The sequence below is a fragment of the Mus caroli genome, unplaced genomic scaffold (assembly GCF_978045245.1).
Source record: "Mus caroli unplaced genomic scaffold, Mus_caroli_1 scaffold_15, whole genome shotgun sequence".
In the NCBI taxonomy this organism is placed as follows: domain Eukaryota; kingdom Metazoa; phylum Chordata; class Mammalia; order Rodentia; family Muridae; genus Mus; species Mus caroli.
The window spans coordinates 32,358,901-32,386,605 of NW_028227270.1; the positions used below are offsets into that span (position 1 = coordinate 32,358,901).

The following is a 27,705-nucleotide window of genomic DNA, read 5'->3' on the forward strand; positions in this document are numbered from 1 at the left end:
AAGACCATCCAGAGACCATCCCACCATCCCATCTGCAAACAACAAACCCAGACACTATTGCTGATGCCAGAAAGCACTTGCTGACAGGAGTCTGGTATGGTATTCTCTGAGAGACTCTACCAGCACCTGACCAATACAGATGCAGATACTCATAACCAACCATTGGACTGAGCACAGGGACAACAAATGGAAGATCTCAGGGAAGGACTGAAGGAGCTGAAGGGTTTTGCAACCACATAGGAAGAACGATATCAGCTAATGGGATCACCCAGAGCTCCCAGGGACTAAACCATCAAACCAAAGAGTGTACATGGAGGGATTCATGGCTCCAGCTACATATGTAGCAGAGGATGGCCTTATCTGGCATCAGTGGGAAGGGAGGCTCTTGGTCCTGTGTAGGCTTGATGCCCCAGCATAGGGGAATGCTAGAGGGGTGAGGCAGGAATCGGTGAGTGGGTGGAAGAGCACACTTAAGGAGGTAAAGGGAGGTGAGATGGGATGAGGGGTTTGTGGAGAGGATACCAGGAAGTAGGATATCATTTGAAATGTAAATGAACAAAAATTACTAAAAAAAAAAAAAAAGAAAGAAAAGAAAAGAAAAGAAAAGAAAGAAAGAAAGAAAGAAAGAAAGAAAGAAAGAAAGAAAGAAAGAAAGAAAGAAAAAGAAAACATATTTCAAGCAACCATTTATGGTTAGATAACAGTTCAATCTATAGCAAATGTAGTTAGGTCTTATTTTACTTCATTTTATTTTTTGCATATGCTTGAACTCCACATGGTTAATATATCCCAAAAGTGTACTATACATGATGTGTAGTGATCGTTTTAGGGCTCTGCTATAGAACAAAGACCTGAATTAGTTTATGTGTGAAGGTAAGTCATCCTTCCCTGTTGAAAGGGTGTTCCTAATTCAAATTGGGTGCTCTGGTATCCATATCTGAGTTTTATCACCTAAGGATCTCTGAGCAAGTACTCACACCTCAATTAGTAGCATCCCTACCTCCTTCAGCTGTCCTAATTACACTGGCAAAGTCTACACACCTAGGCAGAAAGAAGTCTATTGTGTCTGTGTATCTCTCAAGCGGATGCAGAGAGCAGATGCCCTGTTTTCAGAACTGCACACTTTGCCTTCGCACTTAGTGTTACATATTGCTGAACATACTCCCTTCAAAGCATATAGAGCCAGTGAAAACCTTGGGTAGGAATCCTGCATGCTGTTCCTGCAATTGCCAAATTTGGCTCCAGGCTGCAGGCAAAACTTATTGCAGCCGTTTGAAACCTTTGAGAACTCAAGAAATAATGACAGTATTTGGGTTATTGTAGTTATTGAGGGAAAGATTGGGAACCATCTATTTCATTTCTCCATCTGAAAAAGGCATGAATATCTTCTGCTGATAGTTGAGACAACATAGGAAATCATTATGGGTTTGCATGTAATTTCTCATTATGAATTAACTCTTTCAAGCTCACATTATTCATCAGGACCTAAATTTGTCCTATGTGCCCAAGAATGTGCTGTCACTATGAGTAGAGCATAATGTGCAATGACAATGTTTGATGGCCAAATTCTGACAAACAAATCAAATTTTAATCATGTCCCAGGTTTCTAGACCTGGAATAACTTCTTTTAAAATGTTTTCCTTGTGTAGTAATATTTTCACTTTTGATATTGCATATGCTTTAATTTCTTTAATACATTCACATGCTGAGAGACCAAATGATAAGTAAAATAATTGATATTTTCAATCTGAGAAAAGTCAACTATATAATATATTATATACATATATGATTATTGATGGCATATATGTATATTTTCTTCTGAACCACCCAAGCTATACATTTCACCAACACTAAATTCAGTTAGGTTGTTCACAACCTCCTCTTCTCTATGTAACTCATATGTCTGTCTTTGAATTGAGAAACATGAGAGTATAATTTAACTTCAGAGTAAATAAAAGGCTCACGTATATTTTCAAGACATATACAATGTAATGATAGAAGAATATTGCCATATATTAAAATTTAAAGTTATAGTGTTTCATTAATTATTTGCTAGTCAATAGTAAGCTAGGAAGAAATGAAAATATAATTCAATTTTTTAGAGGTATTTGATGAGTTCTAGAAAGTCTAGGGAAGCAAGGGTCTGATATTTGTTTCTCTTTTACTTCCTTATCATTTTAAGAAACAGCAGGTAACTTTTAAAGTCTGGTTGTCTGCAAAACTCTGTGGGAGTAACATGGAAACCCAACCCCACAGGCATCTGATTGAAGATGGAACTTATATGTCAGCATTGCAAATCCAACTGAGTGTTGCCTTCAGGTCATTTCTGTGAGTGTTTATTGCAGAGACCTCACCTTGCAGGGATGCTGGAATCCTTTCTTGCCTGGAGGATTATCATGCACTCTCATAGTACCCTATTTGTCAAATTTTTACTTTTTTCTTAACTGCTGCACCATTTCAAATATGTAAAAATTAAAAAGTACTATATGTGTAGATTTATGATATAAAATTGTATGTACTTTAGATTTAACTTATGTAAAGATTAATGCTGAGAAAAAAAATTGCATATACTCCATAACAGATTTTCACAAAAGATGTTCACAAAACATCTGAACACAAAAGATGTTCAGATGTTCACAACAGTAGTCAACCTGAGATTAATGTTCTTTCTCCTGTGTTACTAGCGTTCTGGGTTAATTCTTATATTAGTATTTCAAGCAAAATAGAGTAACTGTAAATTAAATTAGGTGATGTTTACAAAGACAAAAATAAACATTTAACAATCTTACAAATTTCTGTAACATGGAAGCAATACAACTGGTATTAATTGTGAATCATTATTACTCTCTTTCTCCTTAACTTTTATTTAGTTATAATATATTTACATTTCAAAATATAAATTTTATATTTTAACTCCCTAAGAGTCACCAATGATTAGTTTATAAGATTACTTTTTAGGTTGGGAAGCAGGGAGGGGGGAGGGTATAGGGGACTTTCAGGATAGCATTTGAAATGTAAATGAAGAAAATATCTAATAAAAATTGTTAAAAAAGAATAAGATAAAAACTTTTAAAAAGATAGTTTTTTAATGGGTAAATATTACCAGCCATAATTGTCATGACTTCAAATGAAGTTTCTTGATTATATATTATCAGGACATATTGTGGATACACTACTCTCTACTGCTACTATAAAATTCCACATTCTCAAAGAAAAGTGTGTGTATTAGTTCTTCTCCTTAAGTAATACGTTTTATAGTTTGTGAGATTTATTAGAGAACATGTCTTATGGGAGCCTTGGGGAAGTCCTGACAGTGCTGAGCCTGCCTCTGTACACAGGACTGTGCCTTAGAATATATTTGCCTTACAACCCTCTTAGATGACCACTTCGAAGCCACCTAGTCTTTACGGCACCTGTATTCAATTTTGTAAATTCTTCGCACTTCTATAGGTCTTCTAAAGGTCTTTGCTCTCCAGGGAACAGGAGCTTGTTGATGATCATATGTTCCTTATGCTGCAAATTGGTATGAGAGGAACTGGTAACCTAGCCATTGTGTACCCTGGCCACTGCACACTTTGGCCTCTCAGAGGGATCTCTCATGTCCATTAATTGCAACCTCTTCATGAAGCTGAAGTAGAAAGAATGGAATTTCGATGAAATACAAAAACCATTTTTGTTTGGAAAAAGCTTCATCTAGCCATACACCATCTTGTGACACAGACTAAATACTCATTTACCTTTGTCAAGATCTATGATGTGGATGTTGGCACAGAAGACACCTCACCTAAAGCAATGCATTGCCTACTATGACTTGTTTTTTCAGTGCAGGTAACACCAGGCAATTGCATAATCATGATGACAGTGCTAAAGCATGGTTTTCTGGTATGTCTTTTTTTTTTTTATGAACTTCTCATTTTCACTGTCATTTTACTTTTCTTAGTTAAAAAACCCTTTCCTTTGGTCTCATCTAAAATATTTCTTCTCTGATGCCTGTGTCATAGCTTTTAATGTTTGTCAGTTTTATTATCAGATTCTATATTATTATTTTTACACCATTAATCTGAGCAATGCATGGCAGTCAAAACTGATTCCATTCTGACTATTGTTGCTCCCTAGAAAGAAGGTATCTTGACATAATTGCAGAACAAATTAATTTATTCACAGATGTTGTAAAATGTCATATGTAATTGCCAAGAACAGTCCAGAAAACATTTGTCACTAATTTGTTTAATCACATGCTTGAATATATTCAGGTTTGTTTGCTTTGATTTACATCTAATTTCTTTCTAATCAGGACTGATTTTTTCCAAAAAATCTTATATGAAATATATGATTAAAATATACCTTTAATTTGTATCAATTCAACTTATTAACATATTAATTGCACACATAAAAGGTCTTATTATAGAATTTTTTATACACATTTATTATATTTTTCACCCATTACTCTCTTATTATTTCTCCCTGCTCTTGTTGGTAGCTTTCTTCTTCCTAATTTTACTATATTCTAGCTTACTTTAGCCACAGCAATTGTTATCAGGAAAACCATTGACAACCAATGCTGATTAGGTTTCACAGGAAAAGGAATCTTATAAACAGGATTTGTGGCTATACAAACTGGTGCAGTCACTATGGATGTTCTTCAGGTTAGCAAAAACAGAGCCATTGCATGATCCACCCATTCTGCTCCTAGGTATACAATTGAATGTATATAAGTATATTTACCACATGGCCACATGAATTTCCATGTGGCAATGTGTGTCACAAGAGTTGAGTTAAGGAATTGACCTACTTATCTGTCAACAGAAAACTGGATAGAGAAAACTACATACTACACAGTATATATGCATTGAACTTTTATTCTGACATAAGGAAGAAGTAATTTATGTCATTTGCAGGGAAAATGATGAAAATGGGGTTATCTGGTGAAATAAGCGAAAATCAAAAGAGAAATATTATAATATTCTCAAATATAGAATACAAGTTTCAATAAAAAATTCTTTTAAAAATTCTTTTAAAAAAATGTAAAAATCTAGAGACTGCCCCTCCTGGGGATCCATCCCATAAACAACCACCAAACCCAGACACTATTGCCGATGCCAACAAGAGGTTGCTGACAGAAGCCTGATAAAGCTGTCTCTTGAGAGGCTGTGTCAATGCCCGACAAATACAGAGGTGGATGCTCACAAATATCCATTGGACAGATGATAGGGTCCCCAATGAATGAGCTAGAGAAAGTACCCAAGGAGCTGAAGGGATTTGCCGCCACATAGGAGGAACAACAATATGAACTAACCAGTACTCCCAAAGCTCTCTGGGACTAAACTACCAATCAAAGAAAACACGTGGTTTTCTTCCTGGCTCTAGCTGCATAAGTGGCAGATGAAGGGCTGGTTGGTCATCAACAGAAGGATGGAAGGAGAGGCCCTTGGTCCTGTGAAGATTTTTTTGCCACAGTGTAGGGGTATGCCAGGGCCAGGAAGCAGAAGTTGGGTGGGTGGGGGAAGGGGAGGAGGGGAATAGAGGATTTTTGGAGGGGAAACTAGGAAAGGGGATAATATTTGTATTGTAAATAAAGAAAATATCTAATAAAAATAAATTAAAAATAATAAAAAATAAAAGATAAAAAACATTTTAAATAGGAAATTAAAGGCAAAAAGTACATATTCATAAGATACAGCCTGATGTTTAATGCATATATATATATATATATTATGATGTCTAAATCAAGTTAAATAAATCTCTTCAGATAGTTATCATTTCTTCTAGATAAAAACATTGAAATCTAACTATCTGAAATATGATATTCTTATTTCTAGTCACTCTAATACCTAATTGCTCTTCAGATCTTTGTGTTTATATCTATACCTTGTTACCTTTCTTTAGCCCTCGCACAACATGGTCTCCTCACCTATATTATTTTCAATTTCCATAGCTCAGCCTTTCTTTAAAGATTTTATTTATTTAGTTAATATATATGATGACTACACTGTAGCTGTCTTCAGACACACTAGAAAAGAGTATTAGATCCCATTACAGATGGTTATGAGTCAACATGTGGGAATTGAACTCAGGACCTCTGGAAGATCAGTTAGTGCTCTTAACCTCTGAGCCATCTCTCCAGTCCTTAGCTTAGCCCTTTCGTGCTTAACATATGCCTGAGATCACATGGCCTTTTCTGTCTTCCTGTGTTCTTTCACTGCTGGATTTCTTAAGAGTTATGTATTATAGGCCAAAATATAGACTCATTTTTAACATGGAAGAAGGTATCATATTATTAACTCCACAGATACTGCTTTGTTTTACTATTTATTAGGCATTCAAATAAAGAACAATGATAGTTTTAATGACCGTAAACACATAAATACAAAGAATAGTTAGTGGTTTAGTGTTTTGTAAACATGTTGACATCATATTTTAAAGAAGAAGGCAGGAAAAAGTTGGCAAGTGATGTATTCTGCACTGACTTTAGTTGCGTTACAAGTATTCATCCTTGTAAACATGGAGATGCCTCAAGATTTTCTTGCCTTATGTTTCTTAAAATTGTGTCCTCTGAGACATCATCATTGACTTCTATAAGCATTGTTCTTGATAAAATAGACTCAGTGATTAAACACAAGTGGGTTTTTGAGTAGGTAATAAATATTTAAATTAAATAAATGTATAACACAAATATATAAAGATACACAAGGGTTCATTACTAATGTAATTTCTAACAACTCAGAAAATCCTTGTGAGATGGTTTCAGGTATTTATTAATACCTTATATTACAAATATATTTTATATCCACTAATAATATAATGTCCATTAGTAGAAATTGACTTATAAATGAGAAATTTGAAACTCAAGAGTAGCAGTTAACTTGTTTGGAGTATATAGAAAGGACAGAAGTAAAAATTTTAATTCCAGTTCTATTTGAATGCAAAGCCTGTGTTCTTTTCTCCAGTATTGCCACCATTATTTAAGGTCACTTTTCAAATGCAATTGCATGAAAATATGTGGTGTGACACTCGTTTTGTTGTTCCACGATTGGCAGGACTTATCATATGTAGGATTGCAGGTTGTGCAGGTGCAGCTAGCTGGGATTCAGGCCAAACAGTAGTTTACTATCCATGCATCCCTAAGGAAATTACTTAATAACTCACTAGCTCAATTTTCTCAGTAAAGTGGAACTAGAAAGAGATGGAACCATTTCAGATAGGTCTGAGAGGATTAAGACACTTTATATTACTTAGAAGAGTACATGACATACAATGACATCTAAAATGGAAATCAACATTGTCATATGATCATTGGTAAAAGATGTAGTTTACCAAAAATGTTGGTCAATAAATCATCTTTACAAAGTCTTCAATATAATGTTAAGGATGCCACATACATTCCACATGTATTTATAAAAGGAGCACTTTTCACTGAGTAAGCCTATATTGACAGAAATATACCTGCTCATACATACTCCTAGCACAAAGACAAATTCACACCTTTATATATAAAAAGTAAATATTGTATCTATTTGGGTATCAGTAAATGTTACTTTATTTGTTAGTGGATATTCTGGTTTTGACTATCTAAAAATGAAGGTAGAAAAATCTAATTTTTAATGAAAATATTTCTACAATTTTCAGCTTTTGTCATAAACATAGCAGAAACTTTTAGAGTAAGGGTTTATAGAATTATGTACACATTTCATTCATTTGAAAGTACCTTAGCTTGACATTTCAAATGTTACTTCCTTTTCCACGGAATAATTTATGTTTTGCTTTTAATACCTACCCCCCTCTAACTAATCTGAGTATTAATCCCTTTTTAGCACTGTGTTCAGGAATTAAACATTATAAGAACTCTCTGGGTGGTATTTTAATTTTTACAAATAGTGTCAGTAATGAAAATGCATTTGAGTGTCAGTCCTGAAATTTAATCATGTCACATTTAAACACTCAAGAGGGCAATGTATATGGTTGTTGTGAGAAGAAAAACATCTCAGCAAATAAAAACAAGTCTAGTTATTTTTAGATTAGTTAACTAATATGTTCTCTGTTTGCATTGCATTATCCTGATTTAAATATCACATCCAGTTAAACATGCATGACAAAACCAATCTGTTCTCATAAGGATGGGTTTGTCATTGCAGAGCCTTATCATTTTTCTCCTGGCTGCTAATGAAAATATCATTTTGGGCTCCTGAGCATGTCATTGAAAATAACCAAGAGAATCTACACAAAGACTTTAATTGGAGGAATTTTTGTTATATGTAGTAAATATTAGAGGAACACCTAAATAATATTCATGTCAATCAAAGGTAATTCCAGTAGAAATAAACAACACTAAACTGTAATCAACTGTTATACTCAATAAACAGAAAAAAAAATACACATTAAAGCATTAAACATTTGTGTTGCCCCAAAATCTAACTTGAAATTATTTATTTTGCTGTAGCCTATCTATAAATATAGGTAATAAACAACTGCTAATAACACATTGGAAATTATTATTAGACAATTTTAACACCTGATAGGAATTTTTGTGTCTATGTGGAATTTTGCTTTTTAGTGTATGTGTTAGGAGGGAGGGTGGTGATAAGAAGGATGTAGCCATATAATCCTGACATATCTGGAATTTACTGTGTAGATTAAATAACCTTGAGTTTTTCAGGAACTTTATGTTCTACATTTTAGAATTAAAAGCATGATCCATTATGCATAGCAAGTAGCTCATCCTTGATCTTTGAAATAATTATAATTTTACTCAAACTTAAAAAAAAGTTCTTTGCAGGATGACAACCTCATTTTTGTGCATCGAATCATGGAAATTAAGATTAAGTACAAACTTATTTCTAATTAAGCAAACGTGCATTACAGATACACTAAATGAGCCATAATTTATGATAAATAATTAATATGTTTATTTTTATATTTATTAATTGTGCTTAAATATCTTGATTTTGTTTTGCTAAAATGAATAAATATTTTTACATTTTAAATGTGCTATGTCACTAATGATTTAAGTGATTCATTTAATTGTATTGACAAATCTTCAAGATAAAGTCTATGAAGGGAAATTCTATAAAATATTAGGGAAAATCAGAGAAAGTTTAAGATGTAACATGGGCTCCTTTGTTGTCATTTCTGTTTGTTTGATTTTTTTTAAATTAGGCTTTGCAAACTTTATAAGCAATAGGAAACATTACTATTTCTTCAATGCTAATGATCAAACCAAGACTCCCCATGTAGAAGGCAGGTTCTGTACCATTCAATTGTGTCCTTGGTACTTAAAATCATTGTATTTATGTATTTCAAGGCTAGGTTGTAGTAGTAGATGCTTAATCACAGCATTCAAATATGCCTGCTAAGTTATTTGAAATGAATGGTAAGTAAATGATGTAAAACAATCGAGGCATTCCTCTACAGACATAGCTGAACAAGAGACACAAGTTCCCACTTATCTTTCTTACTTCAACTTGTTTATATAAATCCACTGCAGGACCGAGTGAGGAAACGTGCAGTTATACTGCATATGCATTCACAGGAATCTTGTGTATAGAGAGAATGCTCAGTTTAAAGGAACGTAAATTGCTGTGAAACCAAAGGCCTGGATCCTGCCACTTTCATTTGTGACAACTGGGGACAACCATATCAAATATCAGCCTTAGTTTCTGTATCTGAATATCAATCTGCATCTTTGCTATGCATTTGCATTTAGTCATTCTGTTACGTAGATGGCATCATATACGTAAAATCAGTATTTATAAAGTTTCCTTAATGGCCTTAATTACAAAGGCTGCCATTAGTGTTACACTGCTTAACTCAGAACCTAGTCCATTGAGTATAGTCCTGTGACTCTTCTTTCCACTTTTAATTAAAAAAAATCTGTTGCAGAATATTTTCTTCCTCCTTATTAGCATTTTGAATAAATGGTTATCCTACCATTATACCCATCATCTGAGAACTCTACTGTCATAGTTCCCAAGAAGCCAGTGTTTGCTTGTGTAGGTACCAGCAAAGCTATATTCTGTTTTATCTTCACATGTTAATTGTGATTGAAACTATTTGATCCCATTAGCTACTCAATCCAAACTGTCTCCTTTTGTTGGCATAAATCTAAGTGATATGCATACTGAACCATGAAAAGAGACCAGTAAAAGATAAGCCTGGATGTGATCTGCTGCCAGAGTGTAAGAATTACATTTTCATGTCTATGCCCTGAATAATACTTCCAGGGAATATGCATAACAGTAAGGACACATATGCAAGGACCCACTACAATCATTCATGCATTCTCAAATCAGACGATAATAACTTGGGTCCATACTCTGTTATAAATGCAGACTTCAAAACTAGCATCAGGTGTGTATACACATTTTTTTTACATAATATCACTTACTATATTGACAATTTCGTCCCATAAATTCTCCTGGGCATTCACAGGAATAGTTAGCAACAAGGTCGGTACATATTCCACCATTTCTGCAAGGCTCAGCTTCACATTCATTTATATCTGATGAAAAATAAAAAAGAAGAAAAGAAGATTGTTGGTTGATACAAATAAGCAGATGTTAGAAAATAAAGGTATCTTAAATAGAATGTCTGAAGAGTGCTATTCCTTTGCGTTTATGTGCACACATTTCAATAGCACAAATGCTCCATAAGCCAACAATTTATTTTTAAAAACAAATTATATGAATTTCAAATAGAAATGAGAATCCATATATATATATAAAAGACAAACAGACCCAAACCATTCCCCATTCTGAAAATTAATATGAGTACTTTGGGGAAATATTTGGTGCATTCTTAGAATTAAATCAAACAAATTAACCCCGATGGAGAGATAAATTGGCTTCTCTTAAAAGATCTCAAATCTATACTGTAGCAATAACTGCCAATTAGCACTGTCTCATTTCATCTTAATTCATTAAAATTCCAACTGACAGAAAGGTTTTAGTTTCTAAATAGGTTGCCTTTGATGAGAAGCAAATTAGAGTTAATAGCTAAAGCTCATTACATGTAAAACATAATAAATGTAAATGATGATCATTTTCTAATCTCATTCATGAGTTTCTAAAGTTAGTGTGACTAGTGGGAAATACCTTTGCTCTGCATCATTACACATGATGAAAAACCATGCAAAACAGAAGCCATTTGGTGAATTATGTTCATCTCCATGCTAATTTTGGACAACAGAGAACATAATTGTAAATTTTAAAGATTTATTTTATTTTTTCTTCATGTGTATTTGTGTGTGTTCATTTGTGCATGTGTATGCATACATGTGTGGATAGTACAAATGACAGTTACCAGAGGTATTGGATTTCCTGGAGTTACAGGCAGTTAGTTGTGAGCCTGCTGATGTGGGTGCTGAGAAGAGGGTCCCATTCTTTGAAAGAACAACAAACACTTTGAATTGCTGAAACTACTCTTCATCATAATGTATGTTTGGAATCATGTGAAATTCTAAGCTTTTGGTTCTATCACAGTTTCAAATTATTTTAATGTGATTAAAATGACTATACCATTCATTGTATTAAAAATCCATCTTATGACATGTTTTTCTCCGTATTATATATACTGAAATTTCTCCTAAATATAATATAATCAATAGCTAATAAATTAAAGCTTGATTTCTAAAACAGAATCATTTGTTTTTTTATGGAGTAAGATATAAATATTGACTTTTTTATTTACAGAAATATAGAATATACTGAGTACTTATGTCTGAAGAAGACCAAATTAAAAAATATAATCTGATTTTGGATTTGAAGGGACAGCTTCGTCAATACAAATGAGGACAAGATATAGATGATAGTTTCTAGCAGGAGGAATAAAATTGTATTCATGCACACAGGCCTTCCATATTTGGAGGTAGTAAGGGCATCCCGAGTCTAATGAAACAAGGAAGGGAACAGATTACAAGGACCACTTGATGTCATCTGACCTAACTCAATCTTAACATTTTAGCACTGCAGACTTGGAACAATGCAAGACAGTTTCCTCTTACACTTCCAGAAGGTCTAAGGAAGCCTTTTCGCTGTGGCCTTTAAAACTGAACAGGACAACAGCACAGGGACTGATTGAAGGTTTGATGTTAATAGCTGTAATAGGTAATTTAAGTTTGGAGTAGAAGACAATATATTAGCATTTTAAGTTTCAAATACCACACAACATTGTTGCTGCTTTAATTTTTAGAACAATGGGATTTTCATCACCAGCACTATGAGAGTAACCAGGAATTTTCTATGTTAGTCATGATGAATATACCCTCATCTCTTTGTTTCATAGAGTCTTCCACGTGTGTGCACAATAAATAGTGTTCTCAATACCTGCATGTGAATCACAGAGCTAATCTTTTAAACCTTTCAAATATAGGTACCTCAGTGTCCATCGATAACTATTAACAAAACAACTTATAATTAAAGCTATCTGATTCTTCAAAAGCAAGTCAACACCTTTATTCAGAGCTTAAAGTGAGATAAGAAAAAGTAGAGTTGAACAGGTTGAACTTGAAGTTTTATAGACATATTCCAACTATGGCAACAAAGGATCTTCTCATCACTTAACTGTACAGCTGGCTTTTTAAACATAAAATATATTAAATCTAAATTCATAAAAATATGTAAATGAATTATATACTTAATAAAATAGAAAATTTAGCAAATCATTGCATGTATACTTATCTAGTAATATGCAGGATTAAAGAGCAGACAGCAATTACACAGAAACACTTATGTGTTAGTGTAATGTAGCTCTTTCATTGATGAAGGCTATTTACACTGTGATTAACACTGCAAGCAGTCTAAATGAAAACTGACCTCAATTTGTGCAAATCATGTTTAATTAAAGACTAGATAGAAATGTTCATGGGATACAATGTAGTGAAATTAAAATTAAATCTGTATAATAGATTAGTTTTTGTCACAGATCAAGTCATTACCATTTTCAGAAAAAATGTCCACATCTATTTTCAATATAGTGAAAGGGAGTTTTTTTTGTATCTAAGAAGTACTTGACACTGTAGTCTTTTCCTTTTTGTAAATAAAAATTGCCACACTGTATGAAATTTACAGCTTATATATAATAAAAGGGCTGTGCTTCTGTTACTACCATGTAGGAATATGTAGTGATTTCATAATGTATTCCCAATGAAGGCAGAAAGCTGACTTCTGCATACAACTTTGCTATTTCCCATGTTGTGTGCTTGGTGCCCAGTGGCCATGCTTCACATAAAGTTCCAGAGAAATCTCATGACCCACCTTTGTTTTACTCATGGCCACTTTTCTTTTTATGTTTTGTTTTGTTTTTTTACTTTGCTTTTTGGTGAGGAAAAAGTAAAGGAAATAATGTAGGGAAGCTATGAGAAGATAAGTGAGTTTCTTCCATAAAATAAAATAAGAATTTCTGAGTCTAGTATTTAACTATCTCACGGGTTCATTCTCCTTTTCTGGATAATATAAGACATTTTGCTATTGTGTTGCATTTATTTCCTGCAGCTCTGTAAATGCTGGTAGTATTGATGGTTAATCCTGGTTATCCACTGGATTGGATCTGTAATCCATAGCACAAGTCTGTAAGGGTATTTTCTGAAGAGATGCGCTGAAGGGGAAGTGCGTCCCCTAGGGGGCAGTGCTTTTCCAATGGCTGTCCACATAGAAAGAGGTCAGAGACCCTAGATGGTGAGAGGGAACTTATAGAGCCCATCTCCAGCAAAAAGACAGGGCATCAAGTGAGGGATTGGGTTGCTATCCCACAGTCACATCTATGACCCATAATTTTTTCCTGTCTCAAAGAATTGCAGGGATGGAAATGGAGAGGAGTCTGAGGAAAAGAAGGTCCAGCAACAGGCCCGAAGTGGGATCCAGCTCAAGAGGAGGCCCCAAGGCCTAACACTATTACTGAGGCTATGGAGTACTCATGATTGTCCTCCGAAAGACCCAACAAGCAGCTGAATGAGTCAGATGAAGATATTTGCACCCAACCAATAAACAGAAGATGCTGACCCCCTTGCTTGAATTAGGAAAAAGCTGGAATAAGCTGAGGAAGGCAACCCTGTAGTAGGACCAGTAGTCTCAATTAACCTGGACCCTGAGATCTTCAAACACTGGATCACCAAGCAGACAATATACACTAGCTGATATGAGACCCCCCAACACATATACATGCACCTAACCCTCAAGAGGAGGAAGGCCCCAGGGAGTTTAGAGGTCTGGTGGGGTGGGTGTGGGTGGGGACATTCTTGTGGCAACAGTGGGGTGGGGAGAAGGTATGGGATGTGAAACAGTCAGATGGTGGACCAGGAGGGGGATAAAATCTGAAGTGTAAAAAAAAAAAAAGATAAATAAATAAATACATGGAAGACAACAAACATGCTTCTCTCAATTAAAAAAAGAAAAAAGAGATTCTAGGGAAAAGAGGCTGTTATTTTGACTGCCTATTTTTTGATCCTTGTTAGAGAATGCATTCACCCTGCTCCTTGCTACTGGAATCCTTCTCTGACAACAACACTAATTTCTTTTGCCTTCTGACATAAATACAAAACCTAGAACTCTCTAGAAAGCCTCCCTTCATCACTAAATTGAACACCATCCAAGCCTGTGGATGCAGAAGCAGCTACTGGGTTTACAGACATTCCAGAGTGAAGAAGGCCATTGTTGGCCCTAAACATTGAGGCCATGGAGGAGTGATACTTAGTGCCTTGTTTTTCATGTCTTGCCCAGTCTGCTTTCTTAGAACCCAGGGCCACCATCTCAAGGGTGGCCCCACTCACAGTGGCCTGGACCCTACCCCATCAATCACTTATTATAAAAATGTCCTACAGCCCAATATTATGGAAACTTTTTCTCAATTGAGATTACCTAAAACTGGCCAGGTACATACAGTAACCAATGTGTGTGTGTGTGTGTGTGTGTGTGTATGTGTATTTAGCTATCTGTGACAGAGAGACAGAGGGAGATTGTGTCAACCCAAGCACAGTTTAGGAATTCATTAGTGAAAGCTCTGCTAATAACTATCAATTTATTCAGATATTTATGTCTTAATTACTTTTGTACTGCTCTGATAAGATTTCTTGACAAAGACAAGTCATAGAAGAGTGAGTTTACTGTAGTATTATAGTTTAGGGTGACAATGGTACAGAACATGATGGCAGGGAGGCAGGCAGTAAACAGCATATGAGAATATATTTTGATCTACAAGTAAGATGTAAAGTGTGCTAACTATGGGTGGCCTGGGTTTTGAATCCTCAAATCCTATCCCCAGTGACCCTTTTTCAATAGTACTATACCTCCTCGTCTTCCAAAATATTTCAAACAAGTTGGGAGTAAGTATTCAAATAGCCTATTTGGGGGGGTGGTTAATAATTCAAACCACCATTTTCGAGTCCCCATGAATTGTAAGTCCTTAGGCCACTGTCTATATCAAAATGCAAAATACATTTAGTTTTATTTCAACTCCACAAATTTCCATAAGCTTCACAGTCACAACACAACACACTTGAAAAGTTCAATGTCTAAGTTTCTTCTGAGACTCAAAATAATCTCATAATTGTAATTATCTGTACAGTCAAAATAAAACTACATAGTTTCAACACAGTGGCAAAGAATATTCATTCTGATTCCAAAAGGAAGGACTTGGGGGAATAGTGAGGAAATACTGGACCCAAAGCAGAGTAAGTCCTAGCAAGACAACATCCAAATCCTATCGCTCTGTGTCTAATGTCACAGAGCTTAGATGGTTCTTATCCTTCCAGCTTTGGTGACTGCCACACATTTTTCTTACAGGCTTGTTCCATTCCTTGTCTGCAGCTCTCCTTAGCAAATTTCCCACAGCTCTGAAACCTCTAACATCTCATGGCATTTACCACAATCTATACTTCAGGTTTACAGCTACATGCAATGGCCTCTTAGGGCCCCCATGAAGGGATTCTCCTGTCACCCAACTCTTATCAACAGCTCTTTTAACAGAGGTGAACAATTGTATAACTCCCCAATTTTGTATACTTCCTAACTCAAAGGCAAGAAACAGGGCAATCATTGCCATGTTTGACTGCCTTTTTGAGGTGGAACCTGGCCCCTTCTTTGAAATATATTTGCATAAGCATTGATTTGTTGTTGCTTTTGGGAGCAGAAAATTCCTCAGATGTTTTTGTTTTTACATCCTGCAGGATTAGCTGGTTGGGGTCCTGCTCTGAAGACACCACCGCCTTTATTCCATTGCAAATCAGGTATTACCTTATCCCTTTTAACAGGAGACTTGGCTCCACATTAAATGTTTTGGTACTCTACCCTATACATTTCCCATTTCTTTCCACCCTGCTTAGGCTTTTGTCGTTGTTGTTGTTGTTTGTTTGTTTGTTTGTTTTCTTTCATTGCAGACCTGCATAAGGGTGACTCCCAAAAAATCATGTGGTAGGTCAATATTAGGCAGATTTCAAATCTTTCTGAGAAAAGTAGCACCCAAAATTTCACAAGCAAGAGGCAGCAAGAAATCTGGGAAAGGCCTAGGATTTTGAAGCCTAAAATCCTATCCCCCTGCACCTCAGCCCAGTGACACAACTCCTTCAACAAGGTAATCTATGCAATACCTCTTAACCCTTCCTTAATAATTCTACTAACTGGAGATGAAGCTTTCAAACTTATTAGTTTGTGAAGACCATTCTCAGGCAAACCACTGGTCAATGCTAATATTCATCCAGGGAGAGTTCGGTTTAAATACATTATCACTCTAAGAAGGCTTCAGCTGTTTCTCATGTTCTTAGACTGCATCTTTCCTCACATACTTTGTATAAACGATAGTCTAAAGCTTATAGATTTTTCTTTGGAGTGACAGGATGTCAATTAACTTTTGTAAATCAAAGCTGCATTTGATAGTTTCTTATTCATGTTTTTCAAAATCAATCTCTCTACTAATGCTTTTCTTCAGCAGAAAACATTTCGAGTGATTGGTCAAGTGGCTAAAAGTAGGAGGAAGTATGGGAGCTAGTCTGAGATATACTACCTTAAATTCTGATTCTAAATCCAGACTTAGACATCAAGGAGGGCCAGCTAAACAGAGAAGGTAGGAGGCTAACATACAGGCAGGGTAGGGAGAAGGTGAATGAGGCTGGAAATCTTTCTCAAGTAGGGTTCAGAGTCCAGATACATGTGGTCCAATTTCTAGCTGTGGGTGAGATGGCTTTGTGGGACAGGAGGGTAACAGGCCCTGCAATTCCCTGCCTAAAGTTCTCTCTGAATTCCCAGTGGTCTGAGTATGGGGCAGTGTGGTGGTAGTAGCCAATAGGGAAACGGGCAGGGCTGCTGACTGGAGGTCTCATTTTTGCATCAAGTTCTCACAGATATCTTCTGATAGTTTGTCTAATTTCTTAGTATTCATCCTTTCCTCTTCATGTATAAATCAAGCCCCACAAGCTTTAAGATTATTGTTTTGAAAGATCAGATTTCTTGATTTCCTGTGTTTACATTGGAGTGTTTTTTTTCCTTGTGATAGTGTTACTAACAGCTAATTAGTTACACGAGCTTATTTTCAAGACCCTACCAGTATTGATCCTTCAGACCATATCTTCTCTTGTTTTCCCATTGACTATTAAATATAACACAGACGTTTTAATGATTCTTGCCTCCTAAAATAAGACATTTGATATTTTGTCTTATCTATAGCCTTTAGTTTTCAAATTTTTCTTTCAAGTTTGAATAACTATTGATGAATTCTTAGAATTCTGTTTTGCCACTCGCATGCTGAATTTAATTATGTCATAATCAGAACTACCTAGAGGATTTCCCAGACTTTTTCTGAAACAGTAAGATAGATTTTTAATCTTGTATGCGTTTAAGGCTTTTGATCTTGATTTTTGGCTTATTACCAGTAATTCATTTTAAAATATCAACTTAAAATCAGTTTCTTCAATAAGAGTCAGCTGTATGCCAATATTTTATAATGATATCTAGGTAAGTAACTTTTACTTATGAAAAAATAATAATTAACACAAGCTCTGAATCAAAAATGCATTTCCTGGCCATTTTCCTTAAAACATCATATTTTGTACTCGTCTAAGGCCTGAAAACATTTAATTTATTTTGGGACTTCAAATTAGATAAAAAATTCCTTTGACATTTATATTAAGGGGGTATATATCCAAATATTCTGCCAAGTTAACTTATAAACATCTCTGTATTCAGGCATCTCTGTATTCTTTTTTGGAAAGCAAGAGTGAGATCAGTGTAATGACAATACAAGTTGAAATGACCATGTGGAAGAGGAATAGTTCACAAGGTCCCACCACAGTGCCTACTGAGACAGGGACAATCAGTCCTCACCAGGGATGAGCTCTTGCATAGATTGTCTAATCACAAGTGACTGGCCCTGGCAAAGTGTACTTTAAATCAAAGCTAAATGGACTCAGTGAGCTACATGTATTTTTGTGAAGCAAATATGTATTTATATGTATGCTGTTTGTATGTATATGTTTATATGTATGTATATAGAGATATATTTACACATATTACAACAATAAGCAAAGAAGAAACCATGAACTTATGAGTAGGGGATATGATACAATTTGAAGAGGTGAGGGAAGGTTTGCATACTATAAATGTGATGAGATTGTATGAATTTCTCACAAACTGTAAAACTGTTAAATATACCACCTCCACAACCACAACCACCACCAACAAATAGGCATCCCAATGTAAAGTCCAAACTAGGTAGATGCTAAACTCAAGGAGGTGTAATTAAGAGGGCATTATTTCTCTATAAGGCAAATATTTGGCAAAAATTATAAGGTAGTATGAAAAAATTTCAATCAATAGAAGACAAAAAGAATAGGTGAATTCTATGGTAAATTTTTTCACAAATGTAATCTACTTTCAAAGCTCATTCTGTCTCCATTAAGCATCATTATAATTCGTATAACATTAAATATTTATTAATCAAAATTTTTTTTCAAAAATCTGGGAATGCTGGGGATATGTAAAAGCATCCAATATGTATTAGAAGAGAGAAACTTTTGACTGGGCTAAGTGATCCAGTTTCTCTTTTAAGTGATTTTTATTAAGGAAAAACGCAAAGTGTAAAATTATTATTGCTGCTGTTTTTAGTTTGTTTACTCTTTTTCTTTTTATGGTGGAATTGAAGTGTTGTTGATGAACCCTAGGACTTTACACATATAAGGCAAGTGCTCCACTATTGAGTAACATCTCTCTAGCCAAAATTTCTCTTAAAAATTTTTGCTATGAAAACATATTAAAGTTCTGTACCAGGAAACCTGACTTAAGTGCCTTTGGATGGAATGAAGACAATCTTATTGTATTTTAAAAATCAGGTGATTCTTATAGGCAGGTAGGTTGACACACATTTACCAGAGTCTTTGCTTATGAAGTCTATTTATGTTTTAATCTATCCATCCATCCATCCATACATACATCTGTCTACAATGGCTTCATTGCAAACTGCTAAAACTAGAATGATTAATGTGTCATGGTCTCTAACTTTTATCAAGGCTCTTACATTAGAGTAAATAGAAAAGGAAATAAATAATAAATGGTAGTGTTAAGTGGTATATCCCATAACCAAAAAAGCAGTTACTCAAATGAACTCCAAATATCAACATCTAAATCCTACTAGTAGGCTAGAGAATGGTGAACTTTCCAGGAGTCAGTGGATTCAGGAAACAAACAAACAAACAAACAAACATGTTTTTATACTTAATATATTAATTTATAATTTACTCTAAATTATGTTCTAAAATTAGGATACCTCATTATTTTATATTTGAGGAATCTGTAAATCTAAGTGTGACTCCTCATTATTCTATGGGCCTTTGTTCCAAGTACATACAGCTTACTTCTTTTACTCTGATGTGTTAGCAGTCACGGGGTTTGGTATATTCTGATTGTTTTTACAATATTGATCATTGTATTTTGTCAGCTGCACATGAAAATTGTTTCCTTGCATCTCTTTCTAGTTTTAGCAGTCAACCTTCATGACAATAACTTGGAATTTTTATCTATAATAGATTATAAACCCCCACAATTAGCTTCTGTAGTTTACATAGTTTATCTTCATCCATTTGCTCATTCAACAAACCTACCCACTTATTAACTCATTCAAATTCCAATGAGTAGATTAATTAAAACTAGAAAGTAATAGAGAAAGTAATCTGTAGAGCTTACTTCTACATATGTTTTACTAATGCATTATTAGAAAACACTTTAGGGTTAATGATGACTGGCACGTGTAACACACTCTCCTCTTTAGAGATTCTTACCAGGGAGCTTTGCATTTCCATAAGTCCTTTGTATGTATTAAATCAAGCTATGAATCAGGCACTAAAGTATGTAATTAGATATTTTAGTGAATCTGTTCAATGGATAAGCACTTTCCAGGTAAGCATAGGAACCTGTGGTCAAACGGTCAGAATCCTTCCAAAACCAGATGGAGTTTCACAGGTCTGGAATCCCAGTTCTAACACATGCAGAGAAGAGGCAGATAATCAGGAATTCCTAAAAGCTTGAGGACCAGCTGGCCTGGGGAATATATCTGCAAACAACAGAGAAACCCTGCCCCAAACAAGATAGAGTATGAGGATATGTAGCCAAGGCTGTCATCTGAATTCCACTGATGCTGTGTCACACATACACCTGTTCTCAGACACATGAAGGTGTACACAGACACATGGCTCCCACATACACAAATACATACAACCATGGATAATCTTTTCTTTTGTTTCAAGATGTTTTTATTTTTCACATACTTTAATTTAAAAGTACATCAATCTTCTTTTTTCTTTCCTCCCTCCAGCTCTTCTTACATTTCCTATCTCAAACCCCTGCAATACCCACTTCACTTGATCTCAAATTGATGGCCTTTTCCTACTCAGCAGGAGTTACTACAAAGATAGTACTAGTGACATATGTACCCTAAAGCATTACATACAAAAAGTAGATTGATTAACAAATAAACACTGGATTTCCTTTAAAGAAATGTAGAATATAGCCTAAAAGGTGAAATAGATCTAACTGGTGCTAAAAGATGAATGGTGGGACTTTACTTCAGATTTATTACATTTGTAAGGAACAAGAACGAACACAATGTTTTTGGGAAAGTCGACCACTTTAAGTTACAGGAGGATGAACCCATTTGGATTTACCTGGTGAGGTGGAGCCATTCAGGATAGCAGTGAACATGTAGATAAAGATTAGATTTTATGGCCTTATGAATCAAGTTTGAACTTTACTCTGTAGATATTGAAGAGTTAACAGGGAATTCAAGGAACAAAAGAAAGCATGCTATTGGATAAATCTCTGTTTCAGAAAGTTGATTTGTGTAATATAGAATGTTATTAATTTTAAAAATTTAAAAAAATCATTCTAAAACTCAGAGATGAACATGTTGAGTCCTTATTAATCAACTCCTTAAGATAGATACTGGTATATATATTGCTAATGGTGTACATATCTTAACACAGTGCAATATTTACAATGCATGAGTCATCCATATATTCTGGTTTGCCAGATATGACAAATAAATGCAGAATGATCAGGGAATTTGTGTAATACATTTCTTGTTTTATCAGTTTACCTGAAATGCAAACTATCTTGGAAATCTGTATTTCCTTCAATCATATGACTCTAATTGTTAACCAGAAGGTGATTGCCTCATACTTTATTTTTCTTCTTATAAGCATTTTAACTTTAAGTATATGGTTGTATTTCAAATTTTGCACATTCAGCAGAACATTGAGAAAAACCACATACAGTAGAAAATCATTATTGATGAATTATCTTCCATAGGCTCTTGCTCAAGCTAAAAGAAGGTCATAGTCTAGAAGTTTCCTTTGTGTGAAGTTTAATATGTTTAGCTGGAGAGCAGCGCATCAGAGGAGCATCTGACTGATGACAGTGAGCACTTCATAATATTGTTTCCTCACATATCTGTGTGCTTATGTACACCTATTGTAAAGGTCACTATTATTATAATATTCTATAAATAAGGGAAGAAGGGACTAGTATTATTGCAAATCTAAGCAGTTTTCCTAGAGTTAAAGCAGCAGTAACATTAAATGCAAATCAATGCATTACTCTTTATTTTCATTCTCAGCACCAGACAACCACTCTCCATCCATACTTCACTTTAAGAGCCTAGTTGGTCTGCCAAGAGACTGGACTAGGAAAATATCAAGTTTAATGGCACAGTGTTGTTAATAACTGAAACATAGTAGCACATTTTCTCAGGGACAAAATTTCCTGACCAAACCTCTGCATTTGAATACCTCGAATTTTCTCATTTTGTTTACTCTTCTTATTAATTTTATTAATGGCTTTAAATTAATTGAATACCTTGGGCTTTAAATGAATTTGCATGTCAAGTCCAAAACTGGTATCAATGCATAGTTTTTCTTTAACGAAGAATTAATTTGATTTTTGCCTTCTAACCCACGTGCCATTTAGCTTTGTACTCTGATAAAAAGCTTCATTTTGATTTAATTACTTCTTTTTAGATGATATAGGCATATTTCATAGTTTTGGAGTAAATGCTTTGCTATTTACCTTGAGTGATAATTGATATTATTTTAAAATATCTCTTTGAAGTAAAATGTCCATGTGGAAAAATATACAAAGCAGTAAATTTAATGAGTAATTGTAAAGAAAAAAAACTTACGCTACTGCCGAGTCCAAACACTAGCATCCTAAGCATTCTGAAGCCTCCCTGTTATCCTTCAATCCAACGGCTTTTTATAATGTACAGTTTTACAGTGTAAATACATATATACAAGCAGGAGCTTTCATTTTGCCTTTTAACATCACAATTTCAAACATCAGTTATTCAGTGTGTGCATCTCCGTCTGTGGTTTCATTCCCATGGTTGTTACAGTGGATGCAGTGATTTGGTTTCCATTGCAATCTATGGTCATTGTGAAGTATAACACCCGTATTTTCCTGATATACTTATATTGGCATTGTGTTGTTGCATATAAAAAGATCAGAATGCCTGTCAATAGCTGTGTCTTGATGCACAAATATAGTGTATGAGTTCTGGATATGTCTAGGAGTGAAATGACTGGGTTATTTCTATATACACATTTAATTTTAATTGATAATGCCAGATTATTTTTGCAAAGTGGTGACATGAACCACACTGGTCTCAGCAATATAGTTCATAGTATTTTTGAAGAGAGGAACTATATGAAACTGACAAGTGACTGCTTTTTCATGTACAAGTTATGAGTAGAAAGGTTTAATGCCAATATACCCTTTAAAGTTTCACTAAGAGGATCTTTTGACGTGAATAAATTCAAACTTTCATCTTACTAAGTTAAATTACATTTTCTTGTTCAATAGTCTTTAATTTTTTAATATCAGTAACTTTATACTACAAACGTTTAAACATTCTTTTGTAAACAATGTTCACTTAAGCATCAGGCTCTAATACTCATTTGTAGTTCATGTGTATATAGAATAAATTGATCTAATCATTTAATTACTTTCTTTAAATAATTTCTACAATTAGACGCTCAACTGCAGGTATATAAAGAAAGACTCAGTAATTAAATGTGATTAGGTCCTTGTGTTAAATTCTGATATCTTCTAAATGTTAGTATGATAAAATAAAAACAATGGTCCAAAATGAGAAATTAGACACAACTTCTAGAGTGTCTGAAGGTTAGCTAAGGTAATTGATGGCAAGGAAGTATATAACTTATAATCTTTCAGAGCTCAGGAAAAATTATCCCTATTTTTTTTTCAATAAGAATTTAAAAAATATCATAAAATTTTATAGAAAATTTCATTTTTTTTCCCTGGAAGAAAGGTAGGCACAACTATGACAATGTTTATATATACAGTAACTTCTTTGGCATCGTTCTTAGAGTAAAGAAATGGGTGGGATTTTTATCAATTTTTGGAAGAGTAGCTCTTCCTTTGGATTATTTGAAAGACAGTAGTTGATCTAAAAGAACACAGCACATGGAAGTGGAAACATACAGAAGTGAGTAAAGAAATATCATACATTTTTCATATATTGTAACATTTACATTTATTAATTTGTACAACAACCTTCTATAAACCATAGCATTTAAATCAGTGTAATATCAAGCGGGTGGACTTAACATTCACAAGTATAGAAGACACCACAAACTCTAAGTAGTTTGAGTTTCCCTCAAAGGGAACAGGGTGGCTGGAGTTCATTCATTATAGAATCTCGTCTCCATAAGTGCAGGATGTTTTGGGTATTCTTGGCAGAAATACATTAAGAAATATCTGCCAATTAAGTCCACTTTGGAACCATCCCTTTCAATCTAACTATTCACTGTTTATTGCTTTAAAAGTTAGCCATTATTTTTGGGATTTGTATTTTAAACCTTATTTGTTATTCCATGCTGCTGATAATTTGATATATATTATATATATATTTCATAATCATGGTGGAGATGATTCAAAAGAATCTTGCTTTCAGTTCTGACTTTATTAATAGGGACCAGGGTGTTATTCTGCCTGAAAAAGCAATGTATAGCTAGATGTATTCTACCACTCTCAGGTCACTGTCTTGAGAGAAATCCCACAGGACAGCATGATTTGACAGCATCTAGACAGAGCCAGAAACTTTCTACAGAAAAGAAACAAATTCTGAATGTAAACTCCTAAAGTTGTATGGAAAGCAATATGAATATTCCTGAGAAAACTATAATTAGAACTACTAAATGATCTATCAATTTATATCATATATATATATATATATATATATATATATATATATATATCACAGAAGGAAGCAATGTCTCCACATGATAAAAGACATCTTCATGTTCATAATCATTGGAATGTTGTTTTAAAATCCAAGACATGGAAGTTACAAATGAGCACCAACTCATGAGTACAGAAGATCTTTACAGCAGAATACCATTCAGCTCCAGAAGTGTATGAATCCTTTTGTTTATGAGAACATGAATGGAACTGCAAATATCCATGCTAAGCAAAACATTCCAGACACAGAAAAGCAAGGGACTCGTAGATTGAACATCTGAATTGGTCTCATTTATTAAAAAATTTAAACAAAATCAAGAAGTACCGGAGTATTTCTGAGAAAAGAAATCATGTAAGACAAATGAACTCAATTGGATACAGAAAACAAAAAGCACAGAATATTCAACAATGTGGGACATATTTAAACATGAATCAAATGTAATAGATATGTAAAACCAGAAAAATTCCTTTACTAGAATTAACAAATAAATGACTTGAAAGCAATTGTCATAACACCTTCTATACATTGACTGTATCAGGTAGAGACAAGGTAACTAGAGAAAAGCACTGGATTTCTAGAAATGAAAACTACAATGAAATAAGTAAATAATACACTAGTCAGAACTAATAGCAGATTAGATATTGCCCACATATGCCATATTCACTAAAGATTAATGAATATGAAAGGTATACTAACACACAATACACACAATCAACACAAACAGACCTAATATCCTAAGCATCAGTGACTTGAGGACCATGCATATTGGATTCTGAGTTCTTGCAAAGGAAAAGCAGGAAACCTTTGTACTAAACCTTTGTAATACATGTGCAGATGTAAAAAGCTTAACAGATCCTAAACATGAAGAATTACGCAAACACAGACTATGATGACAAATGAGGTAGTCTAATGAACAGCCAAGACTTTTCTGTACATTTGGTTTGGGTATCTATTTGCCTCTAAAAGAATTTAGGGTCATTCTCACCCCACTATAGACTTACTTGAAATAGACTATAGATCTGGAAATAAAAGCTACAACTATTTCTAAAACTTGGAACACATATTAAAGAAACCATATTTGTGCTCAGTTTAGGTGAACATTTTAAATGCAACACCAAAATTATTAATCACAGAACATTGATTAAACTCGACATTATGGAAAATGTAAATAACCCAAAGTCAAATTTAAGTGAATCAAAAACCAAGTCCCAAACTGGCAGAATACATTTGCAAGTCAAGATTCTAGGACAGCATTTACATTTACAATATGTAAAGGATTATTATAATATCTTATTAAGAAACAAGTAGCTCCATAAAATGATCAAAATATTCATGAAAACATGAATTTTACAGTGGCAGAAAATGTATGAAAAGGTATTAAACACCGTTGTAATCAAAATTACAAAGTAAAACTAACATTAGATGAAATGTCCTTGAACATGTAAAATACAATGGAATTACATTGTATTTGCAGTACCCTGCAGGCATTTACCCCACATATTTGCCCAGTGCTGATGAAAACATCTCAATGTTGATACATTTTAAGCATCTTTATTTAAAATAATCCCAGATTTGGTGTACATCATGCATTCATGTGTATTTTTTAAATGGTTTTAGATTCATACCATTCATCACTGTTCACAGTAAAATGAAATTTTGATACAAGCAATAGCAGGGAGGCATCCCGAAGGAATTAGTCTCAATAAAGAAACCAAACAGGAAGTAACTGCTATGTGATTCTATTTTTAGACTTGTAGAAAATGATTTAATCTGTTTTGGCAGAAAGTGCAGAGGTTGAGATGAACTTACAGGCACAATAAGTGGTTGAGTAAGAATAGGAGGACTAAGGGGAGTGTTCACTATATCATTAAGGGTACTGGCTTCACAGGTGCCCACATGTGTCAGAATTGAACACACCACAAGATCTTAAAATATCTTATTCTGTGTCAGTTATTCCTCAACGAAACTGCAGAAACAGTGACTATGCTGTCTATTTATTGGCCATGAACAGAAAATGATACAAACTCATAACACACATGCAGAAATCCACAACCACATTTCCTTTATCACCAATTAGCCCATAAAGTTGATGAAGAAACTCAAGCATTCTCAAATTTATAACAGAGACATAGTTTCCTTTCCAATACATTTTGGCTCAAAACAAGGACTGTGCAGCTCAGATGAGATGAGGCAGGCATTCCTAGGAACATTGAGTAGTATAATCAAACTAACTAATAAAGGGAGCTATATTCATAAAAGTGAGCAAAGGTCTAATTTTTGAGGTAATTCATGTGCTACTCTACAGTTATTTCTGTCCTTCAAGAGAGGCTTTCCAGAAAGCTCTAAATGAAGATGAAAGCCAAGGGAACTGTGAGATTTTTCTTTTGCTCTCAGATTTTTGTTTTCAGACTGAATCTATTTCTGATACATTGACTTTCAGAAAGCTGAAACACCTTAGAATTTAAGTGGGGTTACTGATGCTTTTCCTAATAATTCTTAATACCAGTAGATTTCTGGTAAATTCATTAGGTGTTTTTATGAGCAAGCCATCTGTATTTCTGTGATCTATTTAAGACATAATTTTCATGTGAGAAAAACATGAAATACTTTTCTCTAGGTCTATAAACCTTTGAAAATTGCAAGTGCATATGAGGAGTTTTATGATTTCTTTTCATATATATTAAGATGGAAATCTCATACCCAGTAATTACTTACCATGTAATTTCACATTGGAAGTGTAAGCCTCAGGGACATCATTTGCATCATATCCATTGAACCTGATTAAAATAATTAGCTATTTCCATAACAAGTGCTTTGACAAATGGGCCTCCTTCTGCTATACCGGAAGGGCTCCAACTAGAAACTGTGTTTCAGGAATATTCCAGTATAGATTCATGAAAAATTTTAAATTTCTTTAATAAAATTCAATGACTCATGAATTATATTAACTATTAGTAAACAGTAGTATATGTGTAGCTC

General features: G+C 34.2%; 1 protein-coding gene across 1 annotated transcript in view; it reads right to left on the reverse strand.

Moving 5' to 3' along the window:
- Edil3 (EGF like and discoidin domains 3) overlaps window positions 1-27,705 on the reverse strand; it is a 512,171-nt gene that overhangs the window by 226,000 nt on the left and 258,466 nt on the right. The window contains exon 5 of the mRNA XM_021180300.3: window positions 10,382-10,495. Within this exon, the coding sequence (XP_021035959.1) occupies window positions 10,382-10,495 (114 nt within the window). The remainder of the gene's footprint in view (window positions 1-10,381; window positions 10,496-27,705) is intronic.